The sequence below is a fragment of the Pteronotus mesoamericanus genome, unplaced genomic scaffold (assembly GCF_021234165.1).
Source record: "Pteronotus mesoamericanus isolate MK-2021 breed Mesoamerican mustached bat unplaced genomic scaffold, CSHL_Meso_final contig_35, whole genome shotgun sequence".
NCBI classification, from domain to species: Eukaryota; Metazoa; Chordata; class Mammalia; order Chiroptera; family Mormoopidae; genus Pteronotus; species Pteronotus mesoamericanus.
Genome location: NW_026555139.1, coordinates 844,189 through 869,500, shown reverse-complemented (window position 1 = coordinate 869,500; position 25,312 = coordinate 844,189). Strand labels below are relative to the sequence as shown.

The 25,312-nt window shown below is 45.9% G+C and overlaps 1 protein-coding gene across 1 annotated transcript; it reads left to right on the top strand.

The window, feature by feature from the left end:
• The first annotated feature begins 1,918 nt into the window (after positions 1 to 1,918).
• On the top strand, positions 1,919 to 25,042 carry RASGEF1A (RasGEF domain family member 1A). Its single transcript, XM_054576842.1, has 12 exons — positions 1,919 to 2,131; positions 16,493 to 16,615; positions 18,921 to 19,058; positions 19,929 to 20,150; positions 20,822 to 20,896; positions 21,308 to 21,400; positions 21,863 to 21,965; positions 22,049 to 22,128; positions 22,886 to 23,077; positions 23,961 to 24,084; positions 24,570 to 24,642; positions 24,949 to 25,042. Exons 1-12 carry the CDS (start codon positions 1,937 to 1,939, stop codon positions 24,971 to 24,973), a joined length of 1,443 nt encoding a protein of 480 aa, XP_054432817.1. The 5' UTR covers positions 1,919 to 1,936; the 3' UTR covers positions 24,974 to 25,042.
• The last annotated feature ends 270 nt before the right edge of the window (positions 25,043 to 25,312 follow it).

Sequence of the window (25,312 nt, the reverse complement as noted above, 5' to 3'; positions counted from 1 at the left end):
GCACAGTCCAACCTCCTAGGCATGAGGAGGCAGCCCTGCCCCCAGAGAGGGAGGATATGTGGCTGCCTGGAAAGTCAGGCACTGGGGCAGGGGCACCTGCTTGCCAGTGACTGGAGAGGGCACAGCTAGCCATGGCTCCACAAAAGCAGAAAGGCCCAGCTCCTCCACTCTGAGCTCAGTCCACCTGCCCTCCAATGGTGGGACTATGTGAGCAAGGGGGTGGGGGTGGGGGAGTCAGGCCATACCAGACAATCATGATGGAGCACTAGCTTTCAAGGCCTCAGGCTGGCAAATTCCCATAAAACCCCTTTCAGGTGCTGCTGGCTGCCTTAGGCAGGGAGGAAACTGAGGACCAGTGGGCTGCAGGCTCTCCCATGCCTCAAGAGAGCTTCCAGCAGAAGCCCTGCTGCAGTGTGAGCTGGGAACCCTCTGCTCACGTTACACAAGTCCAGGCCTTGATGGGCAATCCCAGCATGGGAACACCCAGGCCCTAGATTGTTGCCCGACATCTGTCTAATAAACATCTCAAATTCAAAAAGACATATCCAAAGCATGTTCTAGATCTTTCCTCAAACCCTACCCTCATGCTTTCTCCATGCTGGTCAGTCACTCAGGCCAGAGACCATTCCTTACATGTGCAAAGTCAATCCTGCTCCCTTCCTCCTCTGTTACTGTTACTGTTTCTGTTACTGGTGGTGCTGGTGGCAAAATTGGACCTCGATTCTTAAGTTAGGCAAAAAACGATTTCAGAGCCAATAGCTCAAATTATAAAAGAAAATTTATTTAGAAAGTTACCAAAGTAGTAGAAGGGTCCCCGATGTTGAGGAGAGAGGCAGAGGTAATGCCTCTGGTGGAAAAAATGGGGGAAGGGAAAAGTGCAGGTGGACTCCCAGAGGGGAAACATGTACTGGGTTCTTCATTTTGAGGGTTTTTAAAGGCTGGGAGTTTAGGGGAGCTCTAACGAGCATATCATCAGCTTTACACTGATGTACCAAAATAAGATTTATTCCCCTGGCTTCATCTGTCCTTGGGTGCAGTTGGCACAAATGGCACTAACTGGGTTTTTGTTATCTAGCTCCCTGAATAAAGCGATTTAAGCTATTTGCCCTTTGGTTGGTGAGAAGTGTAAGCCATTTGCTCTTAAGTGTCCTTGGTTAGGGAAGATAGGATTTTGTGATTTTCTAGATGTCTGTAAACTGCTTGGCTGTTTACCTATTTGTCTCTGTTTCCCTATTCCACTTGTCCTGGCTGACTGGCCTGTCTCACTACCACCTGACCTGAGAAATCTCTCTCTGGGTTATGGCAAAACTCATCAACTGGTTTTCAGATCCCTTCGTTGCTGGGTCTCTACATGGCCGTCTTCACCCTGAGTCAGGTCACTCCTGTGCTCAGAACTCCCTCACTTTCTGCCTCACTCAGAAAACAACACACCATTATCTGGCCCCTGAGAATGTGCATGGTCTGGCCTGTTTCTCTCCACATACACTCCCTGCTGATCCCTTCCATACACACTGCCTCAAGATCTTAGCACCTGCTATCCGTTATGCCTAGAATGTTTCTTTCTTATCCTAGGGAGCTGCACAGCTGATGCCATCAGTGGATCCCAATGCCACATTACGGAGGCTGCCTTGTCCCACATCCTCCACCTCACATGTCCAAGTTCTCCTACTGGGTTGTATTTCTCCATAGTTTTTTTCCCCGCCAGTGAGATAGAATTCTAGGAGTCTGGGTTCTTTGTGTCCTGGCACTTGAAATGAGGCATGATGTGCATGAAGCAGGTGCTGAAGAAACATTTACCAGACACCCAGTGGCTGCAGGCCCTCTCACATGAGTTGATGTCTCATGATTGGTGCACCACTCACCACAAAGGCCAGGAGGAGGACCTGGAGGAGGCTCCCTGATGTCTCACAGCCTTGTTCTTCTCTCACAGGAAACTATGCCCCAGACTTCCATCATCTTCTCCAGCATACTTGGGCCCAGCTGTAGTGGACAGATGCAGCCCATAATGGGGGAGCAAGGAGGTGGGGCCAGTGGCTCCAGGGACCTCATCTTCCAGGATGGACGCCTCATCTCTGGGTCCCTGGAGGCCTTGATGGAGCACCTTGTTCCCACAGTGGACTATTACCCTGATGTGAGTGCCTAAGCCTGGAGAAAGGTGGGGGTGACCTGGGCTTCAAGGGAAGCTGCTTCTGGGATGAGGAGGGAGGACCAGGGAGGGTCATGGCAGGCCAGTGAGGAGTGACTTTCCTGTGGCCTCCAGGAAGGTAGAAGATGGCCCTGGTAGCATAAGCAAGCAACACAGTTTCTGGGCGAGGCCCAAGGGGAGTAAGAGGTGTGTAAATGGCCAGGCCAATTCCTCAGAGTACTGGTGAGGCTCTGCATTGCACTTGTCCCATCCCTGAAGTTTGCTTTGTGCATAAACGTCCATAGTCTGGAATAAAGAGGGGACAGCCCTGCCATGCTCACTGGCATTTGGACCCTAGTGCACATGCCCACACCATCGTGGCCAGCCTTCACTTATAATCCAAAGCCTCCCTCTTCAACTCAAGATGAGATGGGTACATTCTAGTTCCCTTGTCATGTGAGGTACCCTTCTGACTCTGATAGTAGTGGTGATGAAACCAGGAAAGTTGGCATTTGTGCTGCCTCTCATATCCAGAACCAATAAGTAGTAACAAAGATTGATTATTTATGGGTGCTTTATTCAGATGCCAACAATCCAAGAAGATGGTAATTAGGTATTTGCCATCTCATCTCAAGCCAACATTTTTATAAGGAGAAGAAAAGGGTAGGTAAGTGGTTTGGGAAAAGGTTAATCAGATAAGAATTGCAGTCAGGTGGGGATTTTCCTAGTATTTCTTTACCTACTGATCAAGCATTCTTTATCTGTATCATGGACATTCCCTTCCTGGAACACAATGGCTCAGATGCTACCTCCATTGTTTGCAGACCCCCTGGGGCAAAAAAGGTTGAATTGCTTGTTGACTTCCTGGAGAAATGTAGGTCATACATTCCAATTTCTGGAACAACAGCTCTTCACATGTATTAATCACTTAAGTCTAACAACTATAACTAAAGCTAAAATCTTTAACTCTTGAGTTCTCCTATCATTCTCCACTGTTAGTTTTAATCATCTTATTTCTAGGAGATTAGTTTCCTATGGAAATAATCATTTTACTATTGAGCATGTAGGAATAAACTGTCCTTCCACATGTTAAAAACCATCCTGCAGGCAATCTGACATGACTAAACAATGAATTATATTAGTGGTGATGTTGCAATCTTCAGAATCTCCAAATCTGCTGACAACATAAAACAGTATTTAGTACAGTTGACAAAGTTTGCACAGTCTCCAGCTGGGGCTACATTAGCAGTTTTTAAAGGAAACATTTCCCTGTCCTTAGAGTTACATAGGCCAACAATTACATTAATAATGTTGGAGCCTTTCCAGGGGAATACAAATGCCTACAAGACATGAAGTAAATTTGTGCAGCATAGGTTCCTCCTGCAAAACTCCTCCTGCAAAAGTGAGAGATACTTAGAAAATGTTTACTACATATACCCAAATATTTTCATCTTGTTTGAAAGGAATAAGTTCTCCATAACACAAGAAAAGAATATGTCATTATTTTCAAAAGATGACTTTAAGGTCTTCATGCTGTTAGACAATCCATTGTTCTTCCGGTGCTTTCTTTATTCTGGTGTGATAAATCCAAGGTTTTATTCCTGATAATTTCACCACAGTTGGGATGGTGAGGAGTGTGTTCCAAGGTCCAGTTCACTTTTCTTCTATTAGGCTTTCTGGACACCCTGTCTTCCAGCTCTTGAGTAGCACCTTATCTCCAGGCTAAAATGAATGTAGCAAACCTGTGGGGAAGAAGTCTCTAATACAAGCAAGGTCATTAATCACAGCTAAGGTCTGATTTAAATGTTGTACATAGTTCTTTACCTTTACTTCTGTTTTTTAAAGTATATTTTATTGATTGTGCTCTTACAAGTTGTCCCATTTTTTTCTCCCCTTTATTCCTCTCCACCCTGCACCCTCCCTCCTGCACATATTAAGTTTTTTGACCTCTCCATTTCCTATAATATTCTTGACCTCCCCCTGTCTATTTTGTACCTACCATTTATGCTTCTGATTCCCTATACTTTTCCTCCCATTATCCCCTCCCTCTCCCCACTGGTAACCCTCCATGTGATCTCCATTTCTGTGATTCTGTTCCTGTTCTAGTTTTTTGCTTTTTTTTGTTTGTTTGTTTGTTTTTAGGTTCAGTTGTTGATAGTTGTGAGTTTGTTGTCATTTTACTGTTCATAGTTTTGATCTTCTTTTTTCTAAGATAAGTCCCTTTAACATTTCATATAATAAGCGCATGGTAACGATGAACTCCTTTAACTTTACCGTATCTGGGAAGCACTTTACCTGCCCTCCATTCTAAATGATAGCTTTGCTGGATAGAGTAACCTTCAATGTAGGTCCTTGCCTTTCATGACTTTGAATACATCTTGACAGCCCTTTCTTGCCTATAAGGTTTCTTTTAAGAAATCAGCTGATAGTTTTATGGGAACTTCTTTGTAGGTAACCATCTCCTTTCCTCTTGTTACTTTTAAGATTTTCTCCTTATCTTTAACCTTGGGTAATATAATTATGAGGTGCTTTGGTGTGTGCTTCCCTGATCTAACTTCTTTGGGATTCTCTGAGCTTCCTGGACTTCCTGGAAGTCTATTTCCTTTGCCAGATTGGAGAAGTTCCCCCCTTTTTTTTCAAGTAAGCTTTTAATTACTTCCCCTTCTTCTTCTCCTTCTGGCACCCCTATGATTCACATGTTGGAACGTTTAAAGTTGTCCCAGAGGTTCCTAAGTCTCTCCTCATTTTTTTGAATTCTTGTTTCTTCATTCTGTTCTGGTTGAAGGAAATAAATTCTTCATTTCATCCTTATACTCCAAATTGTTGAGTTGAGTCCTGGTTTCCTTCCTTTCACTATTGATTCCCTGTATATTTTTCTTTATTTCACTTTGCATAGCCTTCACTTTTTCCTCCAGTTTCTGACCATATTAACCATTTCTGTGAGCATCCTGATTACTAGTGTTTTGAAATCTGCATATGATTTCTTCAATGCTTAGTTTTATTTTTGGAGTTTTGATCCGTTCTTTCATTTGGGCCATATTTCTTTGTCTTGGTGCACCTGTTTCATTGTAAGGGGCAAAGCCTTAGGTATTCGCCAGGGTGGGTCAACTCATGTTGCTGCGTTGCAACACTGTCAGTGGGGGAGGGGTCAAAGACAGAACAGTGCTGCTTGCTCAGCTATCAACTGGCTTTCAGTCACTTTGCCTGCTAACGAAAAGCAACCTGGGCCCATCTGGTGCTGATTCCTGGGTGGGTGGATTTGTGTATGTTCTAGGACTCCATGGGTCTCTCCAACAAACACTCCTGTGAGGCAAGGAGTTTGGTTTCTTTTATTCCTTTTCTTTTTTTTTTTTTTAATTGTTCAAATACATTTGTCCTCATTTTCCTGCCACCACTTTCTACTGCCTCACCCACCCCAAACTCCCACCCTCAGTACTTCTTCACTTTGGCTTTGTCCATGGGTCCTTTATACATGTTCCTTGACCTCACCCTTCCCCTTCTTTTCCCCATTATCCCTCTCCCCCTTTCCCTCTCATTATTGTAGATCTGCTTTTTCTTTCAATGTTGCTGGTTATATATTTCTTTCTTGTTTTCTTGATTAGGTTCCACTTATAGGTGAGATCATACGTATTTGTATTTCACCACCTAGCTTATGTCATGTAGCATAATGCTCTCTAGTGCCATCCATGATGTTGCAAAGGGTAGGAACTCTTTCTTTCTGCTGCATAGTTTGCCGTTGTGTAAATGTACCATCGTATTTTGATTCACTCATTTATTGATGGGCACTTAGGTTGCTTCCAGCACTTGGCTATTGTAAATTGTGCTGCTATGAACATTGGGGTACATAGATTCTTTTCAGTTGGGCTTCTTAGGGTATAATACCAGCAGTGGAATCACTGCGTCAAAAGGCAGTTCCAGTTTTAGCTTTTTAAGGAAATTCAAAACTGTTTTCCACAGTGGCTGCCCCAGTCTGCTTTCCCACCAACAGTGTACTAGGGTTCCCTTTTCTCCACAACCTCACCAGCACTTGGTTCTTAATTTGTTTATGATGGCTATTCTGACCAATGTGAAATGGTATCTCATTGTGGTTTTAATTTGTATTTCTCTGACGTCTAGTAATGCTGAGAATCCTTTCATATGTCATTGGGCCCTGTCTATGTTCTCCTTGGAGAAGTGTCTGTTCAGTTCCTTTGCCCATTTTTTAAATGGATTGTTTGTCTTCCTGGAGTGAAGTCATGTGAGCTCTTGGTATATTTTGGAGATGAAACCCCTGTCCAAGGAATCCTTGGCAAATATATTTTCCCATACAGTTGGATCCTTTTTCATTTTTTTGATGTTTTCTTTAGCTGAGCAGAAGCATCTTATTCTGATGAAGTCCCATTTGTCTATTCTTTCCTTTAGGTCCCTTGCTCAAGGGGATGTATTGGTGAAAATATTGCTACGTGGAATATCTGAGTTCTTCTCTAGGAATACCTATGTTCTTCTCTAGGACTTTTATGGTGTCATAACTTACATTTAAATCTTTTATCCATCTTGAGTTTATTTTTGTTTATGCTGTAAGTTGGTGGTCAAGTTTCATATTTTCTTTTTGCATGTACCTGTTCAGATCTCCCTACACCATTTGTTGAAGAGGCTATTTTTACAAAATTTGATGCTTCTGCCACCTTCATCAAATATTAATTGACCATAGACACATGGGTTTATTTCTGGACTCTCTATTCTGTTCCATTGATCTATGTGTCTGTTCTTATGCCAATACCAGACTGCTTTGATTACAGTGGCTTGTAGTATAGTTTAATGTCAGGTATTGTGATCCCTCCTACTTTGTTCGACTTTCTCAAGATTGCTGCAGCTATTTGGGGTTGTTTATGGCTCCATATATATTTTAAAAATGTTTGCTCTATATCTGTGAAATACATCATTGGTATTTTAATAGGGAGTGTGTTGAATCTATAAGTTGCTTTGGGTAGTATGGACATTTTGATGATGTTAATTCTTCCAATCCATGAACACAATATCTCTTTCCATTTATTTGTTTCTTCCTTAATTTCTTTGCTCAGTGTTGTGTAGTTTTCTGCATACAGGTCTCTTGCCTCCTTGGTTAAGTATATTCCTAGGTACTTTATTTTTCTTGTTGCTACAGCAAATGGGATTTTTTTCCTGATTTCTGATTCTGATATTTCATTGTTGGTGTACAAAAATGCTTTAAGTTTATGAATATTGACATTTTATCCTGCTGTTTTGCCAAATTCACTTACTAGGTGAGTAGTTTTCTGGTGGAGTCCATGGGGTTTTCTATGTACACTCTCATGTCATCTGCAAACAATGACAGTTTTACTTCCTTCTTTCCAATTTGGATTCCTTTTATTTCTTTTTCTTGTTTGATCGCTGTCGCTAGGACTTTCAATACTATGTTGAATAGAAGTGGTGAAAGAAGACAGCTTTGTCTTGTTCCCAATCTTAGTGGGAAAGCTTTTGATTTTTGCCTGTTGAGTATGATGCTGGTTGTAGGTTTTTCATATATGGCCTTTATTATGTTGAGGTATGGCCTCTGTACTCCCACTTATCTGAGTTTCTTTCATCATAAATGGATGCTGTACCTTATCAAATGCTTTTTCTGCATCTGTTGATATGATCACGTGTTTTTTGTCTTTCTTTTTGTTTGTGTGATATATTACATTTATTGATTTGCAAATATTGAAACATCCTTGCATCCCTTGGATGAATCTCACATGATCATGGTGGATGATCATTTTAATGTATTGCTGGATGTGGTTTGCCAATATTTTGTTGAGGATTTTAGCATCTATTTTCATCAGCGATAATGGCCAGTAGTTTTCTTTCTTTGTTGTGTCTTTATCTGGCTTTGGGACTAGGATGATGCTGGCCTCATTAAAAGAGTTTGGGAGTCTTCTCTCTTCTTGGATTTTTTGGAGTAGTCTGAGAAGAACAAGGGTTAGCTCCTCCTTAAATATTTTGTAAAATTCTCCTGTGAAACCGGCAAGTCCAGGGCTTTGGTGTGCTGGGAGTTTTTTGATTAGTTCTTCAATTTCACCAGCTGTTATTGGTCTGATCAGGCTTTCTGATTTTTCTTCATTCAGTGTTGGACGGTTATATTTTTCTAGAAATTCATCCATTTCACTCAGCTGTTCAAATTCCTTGGCATACAATTGTTCATAGTAATTTCTTACAATCCTTTGTGTTTCTTTGGTATCAGTTGTTATTTCTCCTTTTTCATTTCTGATATTATTTATTTGGGTCCTCTTCCTTTTTTTCCTGAGGAGTCTGCTTAAAGGCTTTTCAATTTGGTTATCTTCTCCAAGAACCAGCTCCTGGATTTGTTGATCCTTTGACTTGCTCTCTTAGTCTCTGTCATTCAATTCTACTCTGATCATGATTATTTCCTTCCTTCCTCTCACTCTAGGCTTTGTTGTTGTTTCTCCAGTTCTTGAAGTTGTATGGTTAGGTCATTTATTTGAAATGCTTCTATCTTTTTGAAATAGACCTGTATTGCTCTGAACTTCCCTCTCAGGGCTGCCTTCACTGTGTCCTATAGGTTTTGCTGTTGTGTGTTGCTTTTCACTTATTTCCAGAAAATTTTTGATATCTTCTTTGATCTCATTATTGACCCATTCATTGTTTAATAACAGGCTATTCAGTCTCCATGAGATTGAATGTTTTTTGAGTTTTTTCCTTGAGGTCCAAGAAAATGCTTGTTATGATTTCAATTTTCGTGAATTGTTTGAGGCTTGTTTTGTGTCCTATTATTTGATCTATCTTTGAAAATGTTCCATGTGCATTTGAAAAGAATGTGTATTTTGCTTCTTTGGGATGAAAGGTTCTGTATATGTCAACTAAGTCCATTTGATCAAATATGTCGTTCCCTTTCGCTATATCCTTCTTGATGTTTTGTTTGGAAGATCTTTCCATTTTGACAGCGGGCTGTTAAAATCCCCTACTATCAGTGTGTTGCTGTCTATATCTTTCCTAAAGGCTTCCAAGATTTTCCTTATATATTTGGGTGCTCCTATGTTGGGTGAATATAGGTTTACAATGTTTATGTCTTCTTGATGGATTCTCCCTTTGAGTATTATGAAGTGTTCTTCTGGGTCTCTTTTTAATAGCCTTTGTTTTGAAACCTATTTTTTCTAAGTATTGCTATCTCTGCTTTTCTTTCCTGTCCATTTACTTGGAATATTTTCTTCTATCCCTTTACTTTCAATTTTTATAAGTCCTTTGTTCTGAGGTGGATCTCTTATAGGCCGCATATGTGTGGGTCATGTTTTCTTTTCCGTTCAGCTATGCTGTCTTTTGATTGGAGCATTTACTCCATTGACATTAAACGTTACTGATAGGTACTTCTTCATTTTTTCCTTTTGTATCTGTGTTCCTCTCTTTCTCACTCTTTTCTTCATCTTCTTTACACAGTCCCTTTAGCATATCTTGCAGTGCTGGTTTGATGGAGCTCTATTCTTTTATCCTTCTTTTATCTAGGAAACCCCTTATCATTGCCTTCCATTTAATTGCGAGCCTTGCTGGGCATAGCAGCCTTGGTTGCAGGCCTTTGCATTACTTGCAGTATTTCTTGCCATTCCCTTCTGGCTTGTAATGTTTAAGTTGAAAAGTCAGCTCTAGCTATATCAGGGCTACATTGTATGTTACTACCTGTTTCTCCCTTGCTGCCTTTAGGATTCTCTTTGTCTTTGATATTGGCCATTTTAATTATGATGTGTCTTGGAGTGGGCTTTTTTGGGTTCCTCTTGAATGGGACCCTCTGTGCTTCCTGGACTTGTGTGGCTTTTTCTCTCTTCAAATTAGGGATGTTTCCTATCATCAGTTTTTCTAACAGGTTCTCTATCTTTTCCTCCTTTTCTTCTCCTTCTGCTATTCCTATTATATTATTATTACATTCAGGTTGTTCTGCATTTCCCTGAATGCCTCTTCATTCTTTTTTAGTTTTTTTTTTTTTTCATTTTCTTGTTCTTTCTGGGAGCTTTTTTCTACCTTATCCTCCAGCTTGCTGTATTGATCCTCTGCTTCATCTAGCCTGCTTTCGATTCCTTCTACTGTGTTCCTCAATTCAGAATTTGTAGTCTTCATTTCCTCTTGCCTCTTGTTAATAGTTCCTATGTCCTTTTTTCATGCTGATATAGTTTGCAGTAAATTCCTCGTAGTTTCCCTGTAGGTTTTTGTAATTCTCTCTATAGTCACTGAGCTCACTCAGCTCATTGAGCTTCCTTAGAGCCATTTTTTTGAACTCAATACCTGATAGTTTACCTGCCTCTATTTCATTTAGTTTTCTTTCTGGGGATTCCTCCTTTGCCTTCGATTGTGGGGTGTTTCTTTGTCTTCCCATCATTTATGAGACTCTTCTTTTTTTGCTTCTGCTTCTTAAATTTATCTTTCTTGACTTCCTGACTTTGTGGTGTGAACTTATATGGCAGGACACCACTGTTTTTTCATTCGGGAGTTGCCTCTGATGATGTCAGATGTTGTCCCCATCTGACCTTAGGCAGTTGTTTGAGACGTCCAGGAATCTGTTTGTGGCTGTCTCCTTCAGTTGTTAATCTAGTCACTCTGCAATCAGCAGTCAGGCTTTGGCACCACATGACAGGACATTTTCCCTCCTGTGGGCATGGCTATCGTGTCCTCTCATGCTGCTGCCGCTCAGGGGAATAGCCTGCCTGGGCAAGATGGCTGCTGCTGTATGGGTGAAGAGTCAGCTCCTGGATCCCACCAGCTATTCCCTCAGATCTCTCCTGACAGCATCCTTCCCCAGTCTCTCGTCAAGCGTCTCCGACCTACTCTGCTCCTGCCTTTGCCGGAGCTCTGGATAAGTGGCTGCAAATAAAAACTTATGCATTGGCCCTTTAAATGGCTCTTTGCATCTCCAGCCTCCCATCTCTTGCATAGAGGAACCCTGTTGCTTTTTGCAGCTGGCTATTATCTATGTACTCTTTGGGCTCTGGTTCTGTAGGCTAGAGATTCTCACTTATGATTTAGAACCCACTCTTCTCAGGTGGATTTAACTGGCTGTTTAAATATCCCTCTGGTGCTGCTATCCATGCGCACCCAGCTTACCTTCTCGAGTTTCTACCACACTCCTTACCAGTCAGGTTGTGCTAAAGCTGATTCTTCTGTCTGTCCAAGGTTAAAAGGTTCCTCTCTCACTATTGTTTAGTTGTTTGTTCCAGGTGGTTTCTCCACAGTTTAATTGTAATTTCAGATTTGTTCTAGGACGGTCAGTGTGACTTCCATTCACTCCTCTGCCATCTTTCCCTCTCAAGGCTGAGAGTTTCTCCCACTGCCATATCCCCCACAGATTTTTATAGCCAGAGGTTTTGAAGCTTTCTTTTCCTGCACTAGAACCCTGGATTGCACAGTCTATCTCAGTCCTCTGATGTTCCTCCCAGTTTATTTGCATGCAAGGATGTGACCAGCCACCATTTCAGTCAGCCAGTCCTCTAGCCTCTGCCTTGTCACATGTCCTCTCCACCCTGCTGTCCTTCTCCATCCCTTCTGCTGGTCTGGATTAATGTGTCTTCTTTAATCCCTTGGTTGCTGGAATTCCATACAGTTTGATTTTCTGGCAATTTTGGTTGGTTGTTGTTTTTAAATTGTTTGTTGTCCTTCTTTTGGTTGTGTGAGGAGGCAAAGTGTATCTACCTATGCCTCCTTTTGGCTGGAAGTTTTACCTTCACTTCTTGATCTAAATACATATCTCCCACTCCAATCCTAACCTGAAATGGTTGCCCATACACAATTTTATAAAGACTCAGTTGAATCCCACTTTAAAGAGCCACCCTTTTCCTGAGCAGGTAAATAGGTTAAACTTGATCCCAATGGAGATGAGTTTCTTGACACAGTTTGGTTATATTTTTCTTTAAGGTCTGATTCATCTCTACTTTCCCAGAAGCCTGAGGTCTCCATGTCATGTGGAGTCTCCACCTGTTTCCTAAAATTTAGTAACTTTCTGTGTAATTTCTGAAACAGAAGCAGTTCATTATCGCTCTTGATGCATAGGTAGGCCAAAGTAAGGAATCATTTCTTCCATAAGGCTTTCACTATTTCTGAGGATTTCACAAGTCTAATAAGATATGCTTCTACCCATTTTGAAAAGGTACCAACAAAGACAAACTAATATTTCTATCCTCAGAACCTCAGTATCTGGGTAAAATTATTTGCCAGTTCTCAAATGGGCACTGTCCTTGGTATTGTTTCTTTCTTCCTTATGATGACGGTCTGTCTTGGAGTGTTCTTCTGGTATACAACACATCTAGCTATTGTTTTCCATGTGGCCTTAGAAATTTTAGGACCTGTGAGTCATAGTTTAATATAGATGGTTAATGAATCCCTTCCACAATGAGTGGACTCATGCAAATGACTCATGACTGGCTCTACTTAATGTTCAGGAAGCAGCATAATGCTTTTCTTATTCCTTTTCCATTTACTTTTGGGGCCTTCTTCATCAAAACCCAAGCTCTTAGCTTTCTCTAAGTCTGCAGTCAAATATTCAGGGTCAAAATGTGACAAGTTTAGAATAGATACCAAAGGCATTATAAATATACCTTTAGCAGCCTCCTTTGCTGCTTGATTGGCCAGATTGTTTCCTGTAGTCACTTCAGTGTCCTCTTTCTGATGCCCCAGGCAGTGCATAACTTCTATCTATAAAGGTACTTTAACGGCTTATAATGATTTTAAAATTTCCATTGCATGCTTAATTTCCTTTTTATTGGAGGTTAATAGTCCTTTTTCCTTCCAGATGGAACCATGTGCAGGCAAAATTAGAAAAGCACACTTCAAGTCAGTATACCCATTCACTTTCTTTTCATGCAACAGTTCTAGTATCCTCATCACTGCAATCAGTTCACCTTTCTGAGCAGAGGTTTCTGGTGGCAAGGACTTGGCTTCTACTGTTCCTTCAAGAGTCACAACTGCATACCCAGCCTTTAGGTTTCGTTTTTCCATATAACTGCTTCCATCTGCATATAGAGTCCAGCCTGCCTCTTTTAGAGGATAGTTCTATAAATCAATTCTGCTAGAATACACTTCATCAATTATTTCAGCACACAGTCATGCATTAGCACAGCCAAGTCAGGGTTTGGGAGAAGGGAGGCAGGATTTAACTTACATTTTTGAGGGAGATGTTGGGATTGTCAAGAAGAATTCCTTGGTCCCTGCTCATTCTTCTAGCAGTGAGCCAGAAATTTCCTTTTTGCTTTAGTAGGCAAAAAGCAAAACCCCACTTGGTGGGGTGCATAAATGGTGAATGGCTGTCCTGAGGAAAACTTTTCAGCTTCCTATTAAGCTCACAGGTGGCTGCCCCAGCCTTCAAGCAGGCTGGCTACCTTTGGACAGTGTGATCTAGTTTCTTTGACAGGTATTCTTTTAAGAAACTCAAAGGGGCCCCCAGAGGGCTTTTGTTTTACTGCCTGTTACACATTGAGGCTTTTATGTTTAAGGATTCATTTCTTCAGTCCCTCAAAGATGTACCTTTTATAAACTTCTAAGAGAAGAAGGCTATTTTCATTAGGATCCCAACTGGGCTCAGTTAAACATATTGCCTTAGTATGGTTGGGAGCCTCATCTGGATTTTCTTGGTGCAGTCTCCATGCCTCTTCATTTGCCTTATCCAATACCAACCTGTTCATCTCCCATAAGCAAAATATTCAGTAATACTTGTATGTCTGCTCAGTTGGGATGGTGGGTGGCAAAAGCTGACATAACTCAGTCAGTCATTCTAGTAGCATCATCTCTATAAGAAGGATTTGAGCTTTTTCAGTTTAACAGATCAGATGTAGAAAATGGAATATGTGCCCAATAATATCCAGCAGCTGGCCTCTGGCCCTGCTCCCATTGGAAGTCTTGACATAAGATATTGCCCTGCCCCAGTAAGGGCTTGTCTTGTACCAAATTTGGTTCCCTGATGGATTTGGGATGGAGAGACCAGTTCAGGCTCACCTCCTTCAGTTCCCTCAGTTGAGTAAGGAAGAGGATCCCCCAGGGTTGGAGGGGCTGTGGAAACCCTGATGATGCTTACAGCAGCCATGACATCCTGATCTTCGTGGTTCCTCTCTTCTGAGCTTCTGCTATCTGCCACAGGTAAATTCCCTTTTCTCTGGGCCATCGATCTATTTCCTTTTGGTCCTACATATGCATCTTTATGACTTTATATGAAATCATACAAGCCTATACATAAGATATTTCATCCCATATCCCTGATCTATGACAAAACAACTCTGATTGCCATGTAGTATAATAATTTAAGACCCATTCAGTGGTCTGGACTCTCCTGAGTCCAAATCATACAAAAGTCAAGCACTATTGCAATAAAAACGTTCCATGTTTAGTCATAGGCTCATAAGCATGAGTCAATCAATCAGCCAGATTTAGCCCCACAGGGCTATTTCCCAGAATGGAGGATCCCCTGCCCATTCTACCAGAGAGAGCACTGTCACATCACACAAACTAAAAGGCACCTTAATTTCTGACAACCGTTCTAAGTTGTAACCTGGGACTGTAATCCTGAGCCAGAAAGTGCAGCGATTCAATTGAAAATGAAGGTGATGGAGAATGCCTAGAATCCTCATTGAAATCACTTAGCAGCTGCTAAGGAGTCTCCAAATCAGCACCCCAAGGGACACGAATCCAAGCAGCCAATGGGACTCCCTGACAAATACCCCAAAGGTGTTCCTCCAGAGACACCAGAAAATTAAACTGAAAAAAGTCAGCATTTGTGCTGCATGTCACTACCAGAACCAATAAGTAGAGAAAATGATTGAATCTTTATGGCTGCTTTATTCAAATGCTGGTGATATGAGAAGATGGCAGGAAATGTACCCTAAAAACTCTTAACACCTCACCATTAGTGGGCCTTTTTATAAGGAGAAAAGAAGGGTAGGTAAGTGGTTTGGGAAAAGGTTAACAGATAAGAATTGCAGTCTGGTAGCAATTTCCCTAGTATTTCTTTATCTACTTATCAATATTTTTTTATCTGCATCACAGATATTCTCTCCCTGGAACACAATGACTGAGATACCACCTCATTGCTTTCAGACCCCCTGAGGCACAAAGGTTGACTTGCTTGTTGACTTCCTGGCATCATGTAGGTCAGAGGTCCCCAACCCTGAGCTGTGGACTGTTACTGGTCCATGGCCTGTTAGGAATTGGGCCATTCCACAGGAGGTGAGCAGCGGGCAAATAAACAAAGTTTCACTCACATTACTGCTTGAGCTCTGTCTCCTGTCACAGTGGGTGAGTGAACAAAGCTTCACTCACATTACCTCCTGAGCTCTGGGCTGATATAGGTTATGCATTCCAGTTTCTGGAACAATAGCTTTCCACATGGATTAATCACTTAAGCCTATCAACTATAACTAAAGCTAAAATCTTTAACTCTTTAAGTTCCCCTGTCAGTGGCATTGTGCCTGCCTACTCTCTTTCTAGAGCCAAGCTGCGCTGACCCTTCCAATGACAACTTTTTTCACAGGGCAGAGCCAGGCTCCCTGGCCTTTGTGAGTCAGAGATGGCCTAGGGAAAGTGGAGTAGGAATTGTCCCCTTCTACCCTCCAGCATTTATCTGATGGTGCTGGAGACAACTATTCTTATGGGGATTTGTGGCCCACCCACATCAGGACTCCTCCCTGCATCCTGGGGCTCTGTCTATTCTTCCTCTGTCCTTCCTTCCATTGTATAAACCCCTCTCATGACCTGGCAGAGGCCACTCCCTGCCATCTTTTAGCCCAGATCATGGGGAATCCTCAGAGTATGCACTGCAAAGACAATGAGGAGGGCACATGTATGTGGAACAAGAGCTATGATGTGGCAGTTGTGGACAAGGCCCACAACAGGTTAGTGATTGCACAAGTATTGAGGTCTGCTCCATGGACAAGGCCACACCCCACCATCCAGGACCCACGGGCCAGGCTGGTAAGAACTTGGAGAAGTAGCTTGGAACCAGGCTCAGGGAGCACAGTGGACTGGGCAACAGGCTCACATAGACCTGGAGAGTCCTGCAAATATCCAGTGCTGTTAGCTAGCACCCATCTTGTGGTAGGACAGAGAGTAGGAAGAATCCCATCAGAGCAAGACTGTTGGAAGCTGAGCTCATCAGGGAGGCCTCCTTGAGCTGCTGCAAAGTGGGGTTTATCTGTTACTTGCAAGGTGGGCAGGATTTGGGTGGCAGTGGGAGAGAAGGAGGGCATTCAAGGTGAAGCAAGCTAGGCAGAAACTGTGGCCACTTTAACAGTGATGTTGGTCTTGGGAGTTAGCAGGGCCAAGAGGGGCAGCAGGCCTGGGGACTGTGCCAGGCCTGACCCACACTTTGCCCTCTCTCCCTTTTCTTCCTTTTTTTTTCCTTTTCTTTAGGGAACGTACATCTTCACATTTCTCTTGAGCTCTCGGGTCTTCATACCCCCTCATGACCTGCTGGCCCGTGTGGGGCAGATATACCTGGAGCAGAGGCAGCAGCTGGAGGCTGGGTCTGAGAAGGTAAAGGTGTGCTGACCAGATGCTGCCTGCCTCTGTGTCCCTGGCTACCTCTTCCACTCCTACTTTAAGAGAACATGCTCAGTGTGAATTGCAGGACAGGGTCTGATTGAGACTGGCCTAGGGCCCTCCCTGATGGGGGCACACCTGGGACAAGGCTCACCTCCCAGGATGTGGAATAACTGCCATTGGTAGGCATTCACACCCCCTCCCAAGGAAGGACCCTAGTAAACAGTTCCACCAGCTGTCCTGATCAGTGCTGGGACCTCCCAATAGAGGCCTGACTGTAGTTGGTGGAAAAGAAGCCAAAGGCGCCTGGGTCACTCCCTCCCCAAAAGGGTGAGGTAGCAGCACCCTCAGGATGGTACCTACTCACAGGAGTTTTCAGTGATTCAGACAGGGCTGTCTGCCACTGTTGTCCCTTCTGATTGAGCCTATTGGCAGTCAGGATAGTCAAGAAACCACAGCTCAGTTCTGAGGCCCTGGGTCTTGGGGTGGGATCTGAGAAGCCCAGGGTTTGGTGCAGAAGGGGTGGTGAGCATGCTGTCAGAGCTGGCAGGGCCTAATGCAGGCTGTGGCAGAGCAGAACCTGTCCCTGTTTCATGATGTCCTTCCCTTCCACCTTACCATGAGGTTGAGCTCTGGAGGGTTTGGAACAAAGGTCTGTGAATGCCCATGCCTTCTCAGAGTCTCCTCTTCAGAGGAACTGTCTTGGGGTCATGCGGGGCAGTGATGGGGACAGATACTGACCAAAGCCTAGCGGTCATGAAGGGTTTCTGAGGGACAGGTGGAAATAAGCCTGTGCAAGGTGAGTGGGGATGCTGAGGGTCAGAATGGGGACAGCCTGAGAGGAGCTGGGACTAAGCCTTCCAGCCTGTGTCCATGGTGACATGCATGGCAGGACTCTGAGGTGGCTCTGGCTCCTGCTAAGTGTGGGTGTGGTAGACATCTAGAGGAAGTGATAGCAAAACCTCCTGGGATGTCCATGCACTAGACTCTGTCCAGAGGCAGTGTCTGTGGGATTACCAGGCTGGCTAAGAGAGGCTCTGCCAGGTATGGAGAATCATCACTAAGGGACCATCTGGAGGCTTGGGGCAGCCAGAGTCAGGCAGGTTGGAAGAAGCAGGGGGGGCTTGGGAAGGTGCAGGGCTGGGGAGTTGGGTTCTCTGGGATCCTGGCCCTGAGGGCAGTTGGGTTCACCCTGGAATGATCCAGGTTGAAGAGGCATGGGCAGGTGATCAGGGAGGGCAAGAAAAAGTGATGCTGGCACAGGTGCCAGCAGCAGGGTGGTGGTGGTGGTGGTGGTGGTGGTGGTGGTGGTGGTGGTGGTGGTGGTGATGGTAGCATTGGGTCTATGTGGGCATTTCAGGGGGATGTTTCAGCCAAGCATCTGACACTCCCTCCTCTTCTCTCATGGAGCCACAGCAAGAGTGTCAGGACCATATTTTATGACACAAAATGGGGAGGAGGCTGTCTCCATGTATCTGTGTTCCTTCCCACCACTTGTTAACTTGCTTTAACTTAGAAGGGGCAGGCAAGAGCCTCTTATTTATTGTTATCGCATTTGCTTGGTTTTCTTTACATTCTTGATTATAAGTAATTTCTAACTACAACAAATGAAACTAGTTTTCTATGCCATGGTAGCGATGGTGCAAGTTTTTTAAAAATGAATTTACTTAAGTGAAGAAAAATCTGACTTAATGGTGCCAACAGACAGTTTTTGGCACCAATCAGTGCCAACAAGAATCCCTGATTTGGGGTATGGGGAAGAAGGAAACTTTATGCAGTGCAAAATATCTCAGATGTGATACAGCACAGCTGTGAAAATACCATGGCTATGCAACAACTCAATAGTGTTACAACTCAATTATGAAGAAGCACAGCTATGAGGCAGCTCTAAGTTGCTCTGGCCAGCCTTTTTTTGGTTTCACCTCCAGCCAGGGAAATACAGTCTTCATTTTGTATTGGAAAGGAAAAGTAGCCCCCTAAGCAAGAGGGGAGCTGACTTTATAGAGAGAGAGAAGTTTCCACTCCTGTTCCCTGATTGGTCTGTCCTTGTGCATGAGTACTCCAAATCCTCACACTTCGATTGGTCCAAAAAGCACTGTCCTGATTGATCAGAATGGAGTTGTTCTGGTGGGTGAAGATGCTAATAGAAATATAGCTGCACAGTTCCAATTGGATGGGGAAAACCTCAGTCCTATTGGTTGAAATAGAATTCCAGTAATTCCTTTATAAGGAACATATGGCAGGAACACAGTGCCAACACTCCGGTGGGTCAGGACTTACTCTCTGCCCACCCTTCCAGGCCATGTTGAAGACATTCTCAGCCAAGATTGTGCAGCTGCTGAAGGAATGGACAGAGGCCTTCCCCTGTGACTTCCAGGATGAGAAGGCCATGACAGAACTGAAGGTTATCACCCACCGGGTCATGCAGTGTGATGAGGTGAGGTCATCCTTCAACTCTGGTGGAGCTCCTTTTTGTGTGCAGGGGGAGGGTCCTTAGAGGCAGCTCTGAATGTGGTCCCCTTCCCTGTCACTCCCCCATGAGGACTGCTGGGTGCCTCCATTTGGTTATCTTCCCTACCTTGGCCAGCAATGAACCAGACTTGCCCTTGCCATGTGAAGGACCTTGAACAGTGGGGTGGACCTAACCCTGAGAATGTGGAATGAGCCTAGACCCCTTCCTCTCCTGGGCACTGTGTGGGGGTCTAATGAGAAGGGTAAGAGCCTATCTACCTTTCCTGGCTCCCAAGCTACTCTTGCCTTTATGGGAGACAGGAACCTAGACGACCGGGAGGGAGCCTAGGTTGGCTCTGCCTTGATGATAGAAGTGTTCCATGTTCTCAGCTGCTCCTGTCCCCCAGAGGGCTCAGAAAGCCCAGAGAGAGCTTTGAGAGGGACCAGGGCTGCTCCCTCCTGGGAGTGAAGGCTCCTGACCCCAGAATAAACCTTTCTGGATGCCTTCATCCCTCTTGCTGTGGGATGGCCCTGAGAAGTAGCTTAACTGGCTGCCTTCACCTCCAGTAAAGTTATACTTTTCAGACCCAGAAGCCTAGCTCTGGCCCTGCTCTGGCCCTCAAATCCCTTCTTTACAGGACAGCTCACTAAACTACTCTCTCCAAAAGGCATCTGAGGAGCCCACATTTACCTCACTCTCTCAAGCCCAAGTGCTCATGGCAGGTTTGGTTAGGGCTGTGGGCTCAAAGTCCCTGGACATGCTCATATCCCTGGGCATGAGATGGGCCCCTCCAGAGAGGCAGTAGTCTTGCCACTAGCCCATGAAGGCACCTCCATTGCTTCCTGACCCCCACAGGAGAATGGCACAGTGAAGAAGGCCATTGCCCAAATGACGCAGAACCTGCTGCTATCCCTGGCTGCCCGGAGCCAGCTTCAGGAGCTTCGAGAAAAGCTCTGCTCACCAGCTGTAGACAAAGGGCCCATCCTCAAGGCCAAGCCACCAACCACACAGAAGGATATCCTGAGCGTGTGCTGTGACCCCATGGTGCTGGCCCAGCAGCTGACTCACATCGAGCTGGTCAGTGCTGCCCTGTGCCTGCAAAGGAAGGGTCTGGGGTCATTCGCTCATGCTTACCCAGAGCCACTAGACCCCCAGTGTTTTCCTCAATGTAAGAATTACAGGACTGCCCTTACTGGGCGGACTAGGGTTTCAGGTAAAGCCTGCTTGCCAGCCCTGGTCGCTGCCTTTTGCTGGTGTGTGTCCACCTAAACATCAGGTTTCTCTGTGCCTGGTGCATGGGTCCCCAGGGGCACAGCAGCCCTATGTTAATGGGAGGGGCTGGGGTAGTAAGGTCTGAAGTTGCCCCAGGATGGAAAACCAGCCTGGGAGGAGGTGAGGGGCTTCAAGGGTGAGAGCTAGTTCCTCTACCCTGTCACCTCATCCTGTCTGTGCTCTGGGCTGGGAAGATCTCCTGTGTATGGCAGTCACTGCCCTGAGGTGTCCATCTCATCCACTTGCAGCCTTGTTTCTTCCCCTCCAGGGGAGGGCCTTTTAAATCCCTGGAGTACTTTTAGGGAGGGCCTGGGCAGGAACTGCCCACTGGTTGGGTGCTCTGATGAAGGAGGGGCCATTGCACACACTTGCAGACCAGTCCTGGCTGCTGCTCCAAACACCTCCTATACCCCAAGTGTGGGGCTTGCCCAAGGAAAGTAGGCTTATCACTTCCTGTGCTATCTCGCCCACTGCAGGAGAGAGTCAGCAGCATTCACCCGCAGGACCTGATGCAGATCATCAACCATGTGGACACTCCAGACAAGCACAGGGTGAGGGACTGTGGCCAGAGGATGGGCCCAGCACCGACATCCCATGCAGGGTGGCTGGGAACCCCACCAGAAGACCTGAGAAACTCTGGACTGTCTGACCTCACAATCCCATGGATGTGGGTCTGGCCTCCTGGCACTGGCCCCAGGGGTTCAGCAGATGGCTATACAGAGTGATACATGCTGGGAGGGGGCCTAACACTCCCAGGGGCTCAGGCAGTGTCCTCCAAGGCTGGCTCTGGGCATCCTGGAGACCCAAGCTGGCCAAGGGGACCTGTCCAGTTGCCTCCACCCAGCATCATTTTCCGTTTCTTCCTCTGGCCAAAGTTCCTGCTCCTCCATTTTGGGGCAGGGCTGGGCAGCACCTTCTGGCAGCATCCTTGGTCTTCCTGTGACCTGCTATGTTCTCCCCAGTGCCGAGGGGACCTGACCAAGACCTACAGCCTGCAGGCCTATGACAACTGGTTCAATTGCCTCAGCATGCTAGTGGCCACCGAGGTGTGCCGGGTAAGCACTGCACAGTGGACATGGCAGGGTAATGCCATCTCCTCCCCAATCCCACGGTGCTGCCTGAGACCCTCAGATGCTTCTGTCCCCTCAGATGTTGAAACTGAAAGTAGAGATAAGAAACCTCCATTGGCAGGGCCTTGAATGTACTGCACCACCCCACCCCACCACCACGTCCAATAATGATGACTTACTTCAATGACAACTGAGACCCATTCATGGAGTGTACTCTGTGCCCAGCACATGATTCCTTAGTCCTGTCCACCTGCCCTCCTTCCTTTATTCAGCATCAGAAATGCCACAGCTGTGTTTTCTGCCTCTTCAGTCTGCCGGCATCCCCCTCCCCTACTCCCTTGTCTGACAGCTCTGTGGGCAGCTCCCATCAGATGCCCTTCAGGGACTGGTGGTGGAGGGGATGACCCCATCCTGGGGCTCATGCTGAGGGTGCTGATTGCTCCCCAGGTGGTGAAGAAGAAGCACCGGACCCGCATGCTAGAGTTCTTCATCGATGTGGCCCGGGAGTGCTTCAACATTGGAAACTTCAACTCCATGATGGCCATCATCTGTGAGTTTCTGGGCCTGGGGTTTCCCATTCAGTTTCTGTATGACTGGACTCTCCATCCTGACCCTACCTGCTGTCTTCTGCAGCTGGCATGAACCTCAGTCCTGTGGCTCGGCTGAAGAAAACGTGGTCCAAAGTTAAGATGGCAAAGTTTGATGTCTTAGAGGTAGGCACTCAGTCTCATCTTGTGTTGGCCTAGTGAGGAGGGCCTCCCATCACCTTCTACCCACCCCTTGTTCAGGACCTGCTACCTGCAGTGCCAGCTGGTGTGGACGGTTGAGCCTGCTTGACCTCGCCACACTGGAGAGGCCAGTAGCTTGAGCTCTCCTCAGCTTTGATTTCAGTCAGATCTGGCATCTCCTAAAGTGAGTTTTGGGGAGTGGTAAAGAGTTTGACAAAAAATGAGCCCAAGAGACTGTTGATTGATGCTGACTAAGCAGAGATGGGCTTTTCCTGGTCCAAGTTTCCACAGCACTAGATCATCCGGGTGTCCGGAGGCTGACAGGTAAGCTCGCTCACCGCCTTGCCCAGGTGTATTTGATCATAGAATCCATTTTCTGCAAACATGTTTCTGTAGAGCTAGTAGGTTTGGGAGGCATTGGTCTAAGCAGAGGGGCAAAGGAAGGTTTTGAAAGGAAGGAGGAGAGACCCAGGCTCAGCAGGGCAGGAAAGAGCTGTGTGTGGGCTGTGACTTCTCTACAGCTTTCCCAATGATGTTCAGATCCAATCCAGAAGGCCTTGGCCCTGTGCTCAGCTCAGCACCTCTGGGCTTCCCTCCTGGAAGGGAAGCCTTTCCTGGGTGACAATCAAGTTGCCCAGAGGGGAAGCGCCTTCCCCATTAGCTCATTCTCTGCTCCACTCTGCGAAGGGGTGCAGGGGGAACACTGCCCACCTTGTGTATCCTCCCTCCTGTCTTCCCACAGCACCACATGGACCCATCCAGCAACTTCTGCAACTACCGCACAGCCCTCCAGGGGGCTACACAGAGGTCCCAGATGGCCAACAGCAGCCAAGAGAAGATTGTTATTCCTGTGTTCAATCTTTTTGTTAAGGACATCTACTTCCTGCACAAAATTCATACCAACCACCTGCCAAATGGGCACATTAACTTCAAGGTGAGTCAGCCCCACTGTGGTCTGAGGGGAGGAGCTAGGCTGTCCCAGCATAAGGCAGGGCAGACCTCTCAGCCTTGCCCCAGGGCGGAAAGAATCCATCTGTGCCAGGAGAGCAGCAAGGTCATGCCCCTGTTGCAGAAGGGCCTTTAAGACTGACAGCTACAAGGTAGGTCATACTATTTGACCTCAAGATGTGATGGTGGCATTGCCCTTCTGGGTGGATAATCTGGTTATAAGGCTTGGAGCCACAGGGAACCTACATTCACCCAGGACGCTGGTCCCAGCACAGACCCCACCAGGGAGACAGAGAAGGGGCTACCCCTGGGGGTTTGGAAGTTGGAAAGATTTTAGGCAAGAGTGACTTGAGCAGGGACGAGGAGGCAGCAGAATTCCAGATGGAAGCAAAGACCCGTCTGGCCAAGAGCACAAGGGTAGGACAAAGGTGCTTGGGGAGGTATGGGGGAGATAGGTTGTCCAGTGTTCACCTCACATAGGTAAGGGGTGGGAGGGAGTTACAGATTCCCAAACAGGCCCCAAAAAGTGGCATTGTGACATGTGCTGGTTGTGGGTGCTGTGCTGGTCATGGCTGGAACACAAGCCTCAGCTTGGAGTCACAGATGGAGCCCTATTGGGGTTCCTGCTGCCAACCTGATGGCCCACACAGAGGGCAGGACAGAGTATCCTCTGACATACCTGCTGTGCTGATGCTGCACAAAGTCCTTCCATGGCCATGAAGTCAGCTGTGCAGAGCCACTGTCTCATCCTTCTGGGACCAGGGAAGTGAGCAGCAGACAGACCCCAGAATCTACATTCCTTGACCCTGACCAAAGATTTCTAGCTTATGGTAACAAGTAAACATCCAGTTTGTTCTCTGCCCCTTCAGAAATTTTGGGAGATCTCCAGACAGATCCATGAGTTTATGACATGGACACAAGTAGAGTGTCCCTTTGAAAAGGACAAGAAGATTCAGAGTTACCTGCTTACAGCTCCCATCTACAGCGAGGAAGGTGAGGCCGCCTCTGCACAGCAGCAGCCCCCTCCCCATGTGTACATGTCTCTGTCTCCCTGACTTCTTTGGGGGCTGGCCTGATCATCACCCCCATGCTATACAGGCTCAGCTCAGCTCACAGGGTGAGTTCATGAGGGTGGGTCATGGGCAGCGGACAGGTGAAGGATAAGGACAAAAGGAGACCAGGCTCCCGGGGCCACATGAGAGAGCCAGGATGGGTTTGGGCCAGTGCTACAGAACTAGGCAACTTCTCAGTGTCCCTGAGCAGGAAGCTGGGAGCTCTAGGCCCCACGGGGCCTGAAACTTCACATAGCAGAGATCCATGGACGAGCTCAGGACAGAGGTCACTATACTCTCTGGTCTAGGAGTTCCTTCTTAGCCTAGCTACATGCCTATAATGATAGTTTGAGAAGGGATAACTGGTATACTAGGCAGGTTGACTGTATGTGGACATGGGTTCTGAATGGCTTCCCCATCTCTCAGCACTGTTTGTCGCCTCCTTTGAAAGTGAAGGTCCTGAAAACCACATGGAAAAGGACAGCTGGAAGACCTTGAGGTAGGAACTAAAGGGACCATCCTGTAAATCCCCAAGAGTGGCTCCATACAAGGAAGGGAGAGGACTGGGGGTGGAGTGGGGGTGCCCTTCTGAAAGGCAGTTGAAGGCTCCTCCACATAGTCCAGGGAAAGGAAGGTATCCCTAGTGAAGCTGATAGATGGAGGATTTGGAGTTTCAATGTCCCCAACTCCTTCCTTCCATGACCAGTTCCTGGAGTCCAGGCCTCCACTGACAGCATGGGTTGCCTTCTGCTGGCTCAGGGGAAGGCCTGCTAGCACCTGACCATTGTGCCCTGTCCACCTATAGGACCACTCTTCTTAACAGAGCCTGAAGGTGTGGATGCAGCCTGCAGACACAGGATGAAGCACACGTGGGAACCAAGCTTTAATCTTGATATGGGTTGAGATGAGGTGGCCTCACTGGTTGGGGTCCATTTTGTATATAACTTTTATGGGGGGAAAAATGGTAATTATTTCATTCATCAACCTTTGGCAATTTTTTTTTTTTTTTTAAATAATAGGGCAGGGCCCTGGTTTGGGGAGGGGCGGGGAAAGAGTATCATGGGAGATAGCATCCATGATAACATCTGGGTCTAATGAAATGTAGATTTTTATTTTCTACTTTTGACTATATTCACCTTATGAAAAATACATTAACCCCCCCCCCCCCC